Here is a 12584-nt window from a genome sequence, read left to right as displayed (position 1 = left end):
TATTATTTTAAGTTCCTCCATATGAAAGAAAATTGACTTTTTAACTCAGAACAAGGTGAATGACTTAATTTTCTTTTGTGTTTGATATTTTAAATAAAAATGCAAACATTTCACATAGAAATATTGATTTCATCAAAAAAAAACATTTTCCTCCAATATTTGTAGGTTTGATCACATTACTTTATCTGGAGTAAAAAAGCATTTTTCCAAACCTATTTTTTTTGGGGGGGGGGGAAAAAAGGCTGTTCAATTTTGATTTGTTGTCTTTGCCTGCGTTATATAAACCACAATATTACATAGGATTCCTAGTAATTAAGATAAATAAGCTCTACATCTGATAGGATATACAGTTTTGTTACTGACACTGCTACATTAATTTCATCTCCAGTGCTGGAACTTGCATTCACTTGTTTCTTGATTTCTTACCAAGAGCAGAGGAACTTTTAGCTGAATGATTATTGCTTGGTTGGTTGTTTTTTTAAATATGAGATTAATAAGAAAATTACCCCAATCACTTCTCTGTTATGATAAAGACAACAAAGAAATTATCCTTTTGTAATACAATTATTATAAGTAAATATATTGTACTTAAGTTTTCATACTAAGGCAGGTGCTTGAGACAGGAATATGTGGCATATCACAGGGATGAATCACAGCTTTTTTCCACAAATATGCAAAAATGTATTTGTTTTTGTCAGGTTTGAAGAGTGGGAACTAATATCAATGGGCTCAAAGACTTCTTCAATAGATCAGCTGCTCTCCCTGGAGTCATAAAAACCTCATTGTTAGTGTTAGCTAGCCTATCCTCTAACTAACTCTGCTATATGCCGTATCGATAATAAAACACAACTTTATACATGGTTATCTTTTGTATCATCACTCAAGGACACTATTTACGTTTAAAGAATTTTAGAAGAGTACAGAATCTATACAAATATGGTCATGAATGCCCAAAGAAATGGATGCTCCATTCATAAATAGGTTTTGCTTTAAACAATTGCTCAGAAAAACAGAACCTCAGTTTTCACTATTCTTTTGTTTTGTGCAATGTATTTCAGTTGTGTCTACACTCTTCAAAGGCAACTACTCAGATGTTTTGAGGTAATATTTTTTGCTAAACCTCCCGATATTCATAATTTTCAGGCCCCTTATTTTCATTCTTTAAAGAATCCATGGACAAGCAATCCACTGATTGGTCCACCTTGATTGCTTCCTAAGAAAGAAAAATCCCATATTTTTGTCTGATGACACTCGTATTTATTGATGGAGAACATAGAGTTACTTGAAGTCGTACAAATCTTAGAACAAAGAAAAAAATCTCCACTTTTAAGGTCTGATGGACTTACTGGGCTGGCCTTTCTTGAAAGAAGAGTCATGGTGAAAATTAAGAAGGTTGTATTTTAACTCAGTATTACACACTGGAGTTGTACAAGCTACTGGAGCAGAGGTTCAGAATTAGTGATACCAGTGCAGGATTGCCACTAATTCAAATGGGTGTGAAGTGTCCTCACAACGTTGCCAATTGCTAATCCAAACCATTAGCTAATTATCCCAAAATATCCTATATTAATTCACAGATGGGAGACTTAACTACTGAAGAAACAACAATGAATGTGCTATGTGATGCAAAGATAGTTGCCATCTGTAAGATTTAATGGTAAAATTTCCCTTTTTGAAGGCAGTGGGTCTTTGCCACTCATTGCAGTAGGGTTTGAACATCACAATCAGTAAACTTACAGTTCTTGTTAGTATGTATTGCCTTTTGACGTGTACCGCTGTTGTCCACTGGCAGTGTGTATGTGGTGAAATGCTCTGGTGAAGGGGAGATGAAACATTTTCTAGCATTTTTTCTAAAAGTAAGTGAAAGAACTAAACCAGATCCAAAGCAATTCATAGAAAATCATTCAAAGATATATAAAACAAGTTTTAAAACTCTGATTTTTGTATTGGTTTGCTAAGCCGTTCGGTCAAGGCATCTTTTGCTGCATGAAAATACAAAGGTTTAGACTGCTTAATAGTCTTCCTGATCACCCCACTCGACTGCTGGATCATCATCCATTCGTAGAATAAGATAAGAGAGAAGCTGAAAGAGATTCTGCCACAACAGTAAAGAGACAAAAAAGGAGAGGTCGCTTACATCTATCTCACAGCGGTCTCCAGCATAGTTCACATCACAGAGACAGTGAAACTTGTTGAGAAGGTTCTGGCAGAGGCCTCCGTTCAGACACGGGTCAGAGCTGCACTCATCAATGTCCTTTTCACACCTAGAGTGAAGATTGCAAACAGTGAGCATCTGAAATCACAAATCAAATGTATTGGATAAGTACATTTTTAATTCAGAAGCTTTAGGGGCAAGGAAGAGGAGGATGATCTATTTGAAATCTGTGGCATATATCCATGCGTTTATGATTTTACTAACTACCTGATTAGCCACACTCAAATCCTGAGCTTCCTGTATTATTTTCAAGCACAGACAGTTAAGCCAGAAATTTCATTTCTGTAAAGCATTTTATGGTTAATGGTGCTTATCCAGGTGAAATGAAAGTTTGTGTGTGACTTCAGACCTAGATCTGGCACAAGTCCTGCTTGGTCCAGTTTGTTTGTTCTGGGAACATGAGGGCACATTTTCCTTCTCAGTAGTCTGGATGTAAGTCAAACAAATGCATGGGTTTTTTTCCCAGCTGACTGCTCCTGGGAATATTCACCTGCCATTTCTCTTCCTCATTTTTTTCTCCTCAATTCAAAATGCCAGTAGACCCCAGCAGAATCTCCTACCCGGTCTCTCTGAAATCATGCCCAAGAATAGTAAGAACAGTGCAGAACAGGGTTTCACAAGCTTAAGTATGTATCATTGCATGGTTTTGAGTTAATTCTCATGATAAAGGAAATTTGAGTTCTCATAATTTCTCAAGGCCACCAATCAAATATTAATAAGGAATTTGTGAGATGATTGTCTGAAAACTAGTAGTGATCTGGTTATTTTCTGCTCTGATAATGTTCCCTTTTAATTCTCTGCTCCTTTTTTTTTTTTTTTTTGAATAATAGTAACAGTTATTCCTAATTTTTCCAGATAAAAAAGCAGGTTTAATCTTGAGGAAGAATGTGAGATTCTCCTTCTGAATTACAAGGAATTGCTTTCTCCAGTCATGTTCGCAACCATGCAATACACTTTCAGTGTTGCATTAGAGAAGAGCAGTTCTTTATACTAAAGACTTTTATATAATTTTTTTATTAAAATCTAAAATCACTTCAACAGTTTTCCGTCAATGGTAAATTGTATTCATGCAATTCAAAAAGCTAAATTAAAGTACTTTTCCAATGTATAAAAAATTCGATACCTCTTTTTATGAGTAGTAACCTTTCCATATTTCCCTTTCCATCTGTTACTAAGCTCACTGAACTTTTTTTGTGATCCTAATTCATTGACATAGAAAGATATAGTTTTCTCTATACTGTGCATCAATGGCTTTCTGGGGGATGAAATATTGTCTTGAAGGAAAATGCCTGTTTTATCAATCTGATACACAAATATACAAAGGATTTGGGGTTTAGTTTTCTTATTAACTGGTATATTTGACTTTGTTTTGAAAAAAAAGGAGTGAAATTTTCTTGTTTGATATACTATGATCTGTAAGCACAGAAGTACTACTGCTACATGGTTTGACAGCCTGGAGGAAAAAAGGACAAATAGTCAATTTTAGACACTGGAGAAGAATGCCTTTCTGCAATAGTCAGTTAAAGCACAGCATGCTCGGTACAAAGCTGCCATTCAATACGAGAATCATGGGAACCATAAATTGGAGAATATTGCCAGCCAGTGGGATGGATATAAGGAAGGCTCATTCCCAAAGCTGTAATTAGGAAGTTGCCTGGCAGGGAAAAGAAGGACAAAGTACTTTCTTTCTACCTCGTAGTCCCAAGAAGCATACACACCAGAGAAGGGTCTAAGAATATGCTTCTACTTTTTTATGTTTTATTTGCTTTGATTTTTCCACCTTTTTTTTTTTAAGATTTTGAGGTGGTGAGTTAAGTGGTGCAATGCATTTTGACATGCCAACTGCGCTGTGCATTGAGTGGGAATTTTCATTTCATTTATCTTTTATAGCTTACTGTGCCGTTCCTACAAAATCAGTGTGTTTGGGGGAGAATGAAAACCTTTTGTTGAAAACTTTGTGTTTGCAGAGCCAGCTTTGCTTGGTCCTGTTGAACTTTTGGATTTTATACTCCAATGTAATGCTGATTTCACTAAGAGCACATGTGGTATTTCCTTTCTCACTATCCAAGAAGGTCCCCTTACCTGTTCAAACTATATTGTTACTAGGACAGTGTCTTCATAGAATCATAGAATCATAGAATAGTTAGGGTTGGAAGGGACCTTAAGATCATCTAGATCCAACTCCCCTGCCATGGGCAGGGACACCTCACACTAAACCATCTCACCCAAGGCTCTGTCCAACCTGGCCTTGAACACTGCCAGGGATGGAGCATTCACAGCCTCCCTGGGCAACCTATTTCAGTGTCTCACCACCCTTACAGTAAAGAACTTCCTTCTTATACTCAATCTAAACCTTCCCCTTTTTAAGGTTTAACCCATTACCCCTTGTCCTATCACTACAGTCCCTAATGAAGAGTCCCTTCCCAGCATCCCTATAGGCCCCCTTCAGATACTGGAAGGCTGCTATGAGGTCTCCACGCAGCCTTCTCTCCTCCAGGCTGAACAGACCAAACTTTCTCAGCCCGTCTTCATACGGGAGGTGCTCCAGTCCCCTGATCATCCTCGTGGCCCTTCTCTGGACTTGTTCCAACAGTTCCATGTCCTTTTTATGTTGAGGACACCAGAACTGCACACAATACTCCAGGTGAGGTCTCACAAGAGCAGAGTAGAGGGGCAGGATCACCTCCTTCGACCTGCTGGTCACGCTCCTTTTGATGCAGCCCAGGATACGGTTGGCTTTCTGGGCTGCAAGCGCACACTGAATCTGGCTCATCTTCCTGTGTTTCTACAGCACCTAATGCCCTGAGGCTGTCAGGCCTCCCTGCTTTAGGGCTGATCGTAGAATGTTATCAAATGGTAAGTGTGAATTGCGACAATATGCTACAAGATACAAATTTCACTGTGAGGAATATCCCTCTGTCTCAGACTAAACTGTAACATGTAAAAAGTATTTATTCTCAATATAATAATTCTGTTTTCATAATTCAGTGTTGAGTAAGAAAGTAATAATCTTTAATATGACCAGGTATTTCGTCTCATACAACCCTTGTGAAAGAATATATTCACAACATGTATATGTGAAAAAGAAACAGCTTTGCATATTTGTGTGTCAGTGTATTGTATCTGATTTTTATCTATAAGCAAGGTATGTGTCCCCACCTATGGAAAGATAACATTCTAGCTTGTCACAAACAAGCATTGGCATGAATTGTCACAAACAGAATTGGCACGGAAGTCAAAAAACACACATGTTTTTAACAGAAGCAATCGTAAGATGTTGCCTAAGAAATAGTATCAGTAACTGGAGTTAATGGTGATGTGTTGGATTGATTCTTGCTGCATTGATTTGTCTTTTTTTCCTAAGTAATACCCTCAAAGTCATTTAAGCAAGGAACTGCTGAATTAAACAACTGATTTGTCTGTATTTCTGCAGGAGATCAAAACCTCCATGGCCATTACCCTCTGGACCCATCTGGAACAGCTTTTGGAAGAATTGCTCCAAAGAGACCTGCTGAGCATCTCACCGTTCTCCAGCAAATCCCGGCAGGCACACACAGGTCAACTCGCCACTGAGATCAGTGCAGTTGCCGTAGTTGAAACATGTGAGGTTTCTCTCTTCGTTCCCACAAACTGTATACGGCAATCTTCTGTATCTAGGTAAGTAAAATGGCAATGGCAGTTATTTGACTTTCCTCATTTCTGTGTATCTTGTGCTCTCTCAGCTTTTCACTTGACTCTAGTCCAATTCTTTGGTGGAAAATATTTAGATCTACCTTATAAATTTGTTATTTAAGTGCAGAATCTAGTTCTGTTAGTCTCCAAATAGAGGGAGCAGGGCTCCTGCTGGCAAGTACTATTCAATACCAATGGGAAAGGCAGTATGTTTTACCTGTATATGAACACAAAGTTTCAGGGGATGCACATTCTCAGTGCTTCCTTGTGTGTCCTCTTGGAAAGGAAATGCCACATCTGTGAGCATTGACACACCTGGAGCCTGGGGTACTCAGAGTGCTCACAGCTAGTGGTGGGCAGCAACTGAACCAGGGAAGCAATGCTGTTACTGGTTGAGGTATTGACCGAAGGAAAGACAGCAGGAATGGAGGTTTAAAACTCACAAAACCCTCTTTGCTTAACTTTAATTTGTTGAATTTGGTTTTCCTTTTCCAAATATTTACTGGCAAACTAATGATTCTTTTCTAGAAAAAAAAGGGTAACACTCTACCCACATTACAGACATGCCTCTGTGTGAGAAGTGGACAGCTTAGAGTACTTCAAAAGACAGAATTAGCATACAAGATAGAGCATATCAAGCCAATATAAGGTATCTTCAAATCTCAGGATGTCTTCACTACCCCAAAAAAAGTGAAAAAACAAAAATTGACAATTGTGTAATTCTAGCCTAAAAGAATGTGGTTGGGCAGCATGAAAACAATTGTCTGTTTGCATCCATGAAGCTGCATCAGACTGGGTTTGTTAGAGTCCTTTGGAGGAAGGAGAAGGGGTTTTCCTGCTCTGAGAACAACAGGACATGCTCAGAAGGGAGATGTTTATGGTGTGCAGAGAAGGGCAATTAAAGAAGAGGCAGATCACGGAACAGCTGCAGCCTTTACAGACTTGTGTCTGAGAAGATTAGGAAACAGACATATGAGGAGTCTCAGAAGTGATGTCAATAGTGGGCTTTGTGGTGTCTGCAGTCACCAGCACTGCTGGGCTGGGAGAGCAAGCTTGGAGGAAAAGACCCAACTAACAGAGATACAGTGGGTGGGGAGAAAAGCTTCTCTACAAGCCATTGTCATTTTCTTTTACCCACCAACTCCGAATTTCTCTACTTACAGTTCTGGAGATCTATTACTGTAATATAGTTTAGAGATTCAAAACCCTTAAAATCTTCTAAGAAATTTCTAAGAAAGATGGGACACATCTGTTTCTGAGCTCTGGTATACTTGTAATCCTGTCATCAGAGTCTGTAGAACCCAGGCTGGCAGCAGAGCTGGGCAGCAGAGCTGTGCCTTGTTTCTTGTCTCCTTGCCTCATCGGTGTCTGCCTGAGCTGCCAGCTCTCCACTGCCTCAGCCCACACCTAATTGATCTGTACAGCTTTCTGTACTGCAGACTCTTTATATGTTAATTCTGCAGCCATGATTAATATATAGAGACGCGTAACATCTGTGTGTAAAATGGAGACATCAGTGATGCAATTACCCTTCAGAAGAGACCTGGCAAAATCATGTGGATGTGCTTTGTTTATAGTACCTGCAAAATTTTCCTGTGAAGTTACCAGCACACAGGCAAGAATATCCATTAATCCCATCGATGCAAGTGGCCCCATTTGCACACTGGTGGCCACGGCAGTTGTCTATGTCTTCTTCACAATTCACCCCTGTGTAACCAGGTTCACAACTGCACTTATAGGAGGAGACCCCGTCAGTGCAGTTTCCATGAATGCAGGGGTTTGAAGAGCATTCATCTATGTTGACTTCGCAGTGAGTGCCAGTCCATCCTTTTGAACATATGCAGCGGTAGGAACTATAGAACTCTTCACATATCCCCTCATGCATACAGGGATTTGAGCTGCAGACATCTACTTGCAAACAGCCAGTAAGAGCAGGATTTGCGGATATTTTGAGAAATTGCTCCTCTTGAGGTTTTTTTGTAGGGATGTCAGCATTTTCGAAGTATGAGAGATAAATGCCACTGATTTCTATGGTGCTCATACATCCTCGCAGCCCATCCAGACTGTCAAAAGCCTTGTCAGCCACATAGATGTCTGTCTCTTCTCTCAAAAAGTTGAGGCTTCCTGCAGCAGTTGTACTAGTTGCAGTGTCTTTCTTGTTGTCTATATCAATGTGCCATCTAGAGAACTGGGACAGGGGCTCTACCATAGAGACCACCACTTGATGCCATTTCCCATCACTCACAGGCAGCGAACTAGCAAGGGTCAGCTTATAAAAGCTGTTGCCACTTTGCAATTGAAAGAGTAATTTGGAGTTGCGGATGCTGATGGTAACAAACTCTGGCTCCTTCTCTGCAAACAGCAGTATCACATCAGTGTCCCTAGTTCGAAAGCCAAATACGATACTGGTGAGGTCTCTGCTGATTTTCCCATTGCTTCTGTAAAATATCGCACTGCTTCGGCCACTGAACACTGCATTAGCAAGACCTGTGCAAAGATAATAATTGAGAAATCAGGCCAGCTTTAAACCTATATATGTGGAACAGTATCTCTTCAATGCCCCGTGTTCCCTGACTTGTAAGTCCTTTCGGGTTTGGTGAAAAGCAATCAAATTCCACAAGTGTATCAGTTTATCCTTGTCTGCCCCTTATGGCTATAGAAATTACAGAGCAGTGCAAGCTATACTGACATCAAAAGTGTGCTGCTTTGCATCATCTCAAGTTATATTCTAAAGGTATAATTCTACATTAGTATTACCTTTATTTTTCTTTATTAGACAAAGAGAAGGAGATGATCATAACTGCATGCATCTCACAGCTGAGGCTGGGAGGGTATTTCAAAACAAGAAATGTCATTTTGGGTTTGTTCCCTAGTTTTGTACAGCAAGTTATTGCCCATGACAGGTCTGAATGGGGTGAACCTTTGTTCTCAATTTCTGTTTTCTTAGGTAAAGCATTAAAAAGGTTTTAAAAAAGTGTTTGATTAGATCCCAATTTACTCTCACTGGTGATGAATTTAATTGAAGTCAGTTGACAAAAAGTCCCTTTAAAATCAATGTAAGAAGAGTCGTGCTTGTCACATTTAAAACCAGCTTCTCCTGCTGCGTGTGTACTGCCAGAGCTCTGCTGATGGAGCAGAGCCTGGGCTGGCTGGGCTGGGAGGGCAGCAGAGTACTCAGCTTGCACTGCTGTGAGTGAAAATTGATGGGTAACATTGTGGCAGTTTTATGGATGTCTTCACAAAGGTATTTGACATCTTTCATTAGTATGGTTTCTACTAAAATGCACTAACTCGCTGGGCTGTAAATTTGCACATTCTGAGATTTGTGAGGATTATCGATAAGGAGGAGGGACAGGAAGGAATGTCTTCTGTCCATTCTTCAGACAAATTTAGCTTTGTAAGATCCTAGCACTGAGATAAGGTGAGTTTCTGATCTATCTGTGGGCTCAGAGATAGATCAGATGTAAATCTGGATGAAAAGAACCCCTGGGAATCACAGTAAGAAATTATTAACTGTATATCCTGATGCTGAGGCAGCAGAGGTGTAACCACACTGCCTTGTGCATCAAATGTGTGTCTTTCTCATAGCAAAAGTTTCCTCAGAGGAAACCCCACTAAAAACGAAAGTCAGAACTTTTATTTCTGATCTGTTTAATGTCTCAGAAAGCTGAGAGTTTCAAGCTCATAATTCTAAAATATTCCTATAGAACTCATTATTAATCCTGAGGGCAGCAAGCTGTCTGGGTGTGTGCTTCTACTCTCAGTTGTGACACTGGGAATACAGATTTGCTATCAGTTACTGTTCCACACATTCGCTTCCTGTATTCACCTTTTCTCTTATTTCTGGAGGGTGTGTTTTCCTACTGGGCTTGCCAATCATAGCCATCTAGGTTCAACTAGAGCCACAAGTGTCTGAAAAACAGCTCTTTCTCTGCCGTAATTTAAAATGGTACCCAGAGCATAACACAGCAGGCTGGCAGAGAAGTCACTGGCCAGCAAATCTCCTCGTTTTTTCATTACCCTGTGCTGTACAACAAGTCTATGCTGTAGCTAAGAAAACAACTAGTTAAAAATACAGCTCTGTAGGGCAGTTCTTTTTGAATATTTATTAGGGAAACTCCCCACTATTGCCACACAAACCAGCACAAAAATCGAAACGTGATCTAACTGTACATTACCTTGATTTTAGCAGAAGGAAAAGGTTCAGATACTTTTCACTTTGCTGTATGTGCGTGTTTATGTTCTACTGTAACAGGCAATAGTAAAGTTTATGAGAGAGCTTATTTGGATATTAGCATTAAAGCCGTCTATTAGAGAAGGTGCAATTATTTTAATTTCAGTTATAAATTTTAACAAGTGGTGCAATGCTGATTCTAACAATCTCAACAAAAATAGCACCCTATTGGTCTGTCAGCAAATTGTCTATGATAGAAAGCTTTTGTTGACCAACCTTCTCATTCCTAAGAGTCAGGCATTCTAACAGCTTCCACCAGACTGTGTGTGTATTTATCTTCTTCACAGCATCGTTAGGGCTCTCTTTGATAGCAAAAAGAAAAAATATTGCTTCAAAATTCTTACTTGCTTTTTAAATTCCACTCCAGGGTGGGAAGGAGAAGGAAAGTGGAAAAAGAAAGAGAAATGCAGGGTGGCTAATGTTCTTAAAGACAGCTAATGGCCATCAATTTTTACATGGTGTGCAGGTGCTTCTTAGGAAGTTACTAGTTGAATAACTGTTGGTATTAAGGTGACTTCCTTCAAAGATATTTAACATTTAAGAAAATCAAATGATGCAATATATGTCATATAGCTTATCTTTTCAGAATGATGGACAACATTCTAAGGTTAATCCAACACCGAATATCCTCTTATCTCTTTACAGTGGAAGTATGAGCGGTACACTTACACTCTGGCAACATATTGATCTATTGTACAACCTCGACAAGCTGTGCTGAATAAGTCAAAAGCAAAGGTCTTGTAAACATCAGTGTCTGTGTCAGGGGGTCTGGTTGAAAATTCTGTATTTGGTAGGGCAGACTCTTCCTGTTAATGTTACTTAGAATAGACATAATTATTATTTTCATACAGAAATAACATTTGAATGAATGAACCTTAAAGGCAATGAATTTTGAGTTTAAGGAAATGATGATGAAAATTTCTATAGTTTCTAATCTCCAAAGTTTACAGGAATAACTGAAATGTACCTACATTCAAATCCCTGGGGTACCAGCTGGCATTGTGCTTCATGAGGACAGGACCCAAGCTCACACCACTTAACTTCCTCGCATGCCTTCCCCACTGTGTAAGGGGGGCACGTGCAAGTAAAGTCATCCCAGATTGAATAGCACACACCACCGTTGTGGCAAGGGTTGGACTATGGGGAAAGAGAAGAGACAACCTAAGTGTCAATAAAAGCTGGTGGACTCTGAACTCTAAGGTTGAGGGACTGTTTGGCAAAAGAGAGGATTCTGGTTATTTCAGACAGAAAGTGACAAAGACCAGCACTATGACAGCACAGCATGTTCAATTGGTGAAAATGGTATTTCAACCTTAAAATATTTTAATTCTCCCCTATGCAAATACATTCTGCTGCTGATATTCATCATATGTAGCATAACTTAACAAAATCTGCTCTTTCTAGCATTTCTATATAGTTCCCTAAGAAGTCATTATCATCAAATAATGTATGGGAATGTACAAAGGATTAAAGGGAATCCCCCATTTTAAACATGTGAAAGTGCTCTGAAACATGTAATTCTTACCTTGCAGAGGTTGTCAGTAGTGCAGCCTTGGGTGACATTGATAAGAGTTCGATTGGTAGCAGAATTCAGTGGATTGGTGATGGGGAAGAATTCCAGTGGCTGGTTATTCACTCTTGCATCTTGGATGCAGCCTTTGAAATACCTGCCATTTTCATCAGTTTCTTTGTTATCTGGTAGGCCTCCAATGTAAAGAATATCCTTTCTTTGGATGGTTAGGAGTGGAGTAGAAATAAAGCCTAGGTATTGAGAGGACTGGAACAATTCCACCTTATTTGGTTCTATTTTTAATGTTATTAAGTAAAAGTTTCCATCATTCATAGAGTGTTTCCCGAATAACTTAGTGGAATTTAGAACTAGTACTGTGAGTTTCCCACCTTCTAAGTAGACTCTTATGTAGAGGTAAGTACTGTTTCTCAAAGCCAGTAACAAGCCAGAAGATTTGCGTGTTCGGACAAACATTGATACGTTCAACTTTTCATTCTGAGTGGCATCAAGAGGAAAAGCAGCATAGCCCGAGGAGTCTTCAGATCCAAACCGGCCTGGAATGTACTCTTGAGGTTAGAGATATGGGAAAAGATTAAAAAAAAAAGAGAGAAGGTAGAAAAATGAAATTGTTAGGGCTAAATGACAAGAAAGCCAATGATCAAACAGCTACTTGATAGTATTTACGTATGGTACTAAGATGTGCTGTTATTTATGGGTGAATAAAGACTTGATCCAGCTGTAAATAGCTTCTATTTCAAAATTCCTCTTGGCTTCCATGGCTGTAGCATTAAGCCCCAGTACAGGACCAGATGTTATGTTATTGGGCATATTTTTCCCCTTTATCATGCTCTGTGTAATGCTGTGTTTTCAAATGGCTAAACAAGGACAGATTTCTACAGTTTCCTGAGTTGATCCTCAGAAAGATCATTTTGAAAAGAACCTAGCTGCTTTGA

At 39.2% G+C, this 12584-nt stretch overlaps 1 protein-coding gene across 3 annotated transcripts in view; it reads right to left on the bottom strand.

Moving 5' to 3' along the window:
* CRB1 (crumbs cell polarity complex component 1) overlaps positions 1-12584 on the bottom strand; it is a 104539-nt gene that overhangs the window by 19691 nt on the left and 72264 nt on the right. For all 3 annotated transcript variants that reach the window (XM_062613425.1, XM_062613423.1, XM_062613424.1), the window contains 5 exons: positions 11647-12197; positions 11093-11258; positions 7468-8374; positions 5740-5868; positions 2138-2264 (listed from right to left, as the gene is read on the bottom strand). In XM_062613425.1, the coding sequence (XP_062469409.1) occupies positions 2138-2264; positions 5740-5868; positions 7468-8374; positions 11093-11258; positions 11647-12197 (1880 nt within the window). The remainder of the gene's footprint in view (positions 1-2137; positions 2265-5739; positions 5869-7467; positions 8375-11092; positions 11259-11646; positions 12198-12584) is intronic.

This window comes from Pezoporus occidentalis, unplaced genomic scaffold (assembly GCF_034315485.1).
Source record: "Pezoporus occidentalis ecotype Australia unplaced genomic scaffold, CSIRO_AGI_Poc_V1 ctg167, whole genome shotgun sequence".
In the NCBI taxonomy this organism is placed as follows: domain Eukaryota; kingdom Metazoa; phylum Chordata; class Aves; order Psittaciformes; family Psittacidae; genus Pezoporus; species Pezoporus occidentalis.
Note: the sequence above shows the minus strand (reverse complement) of the source record. Positions and strands in the feature narration are given on the sequence as shown.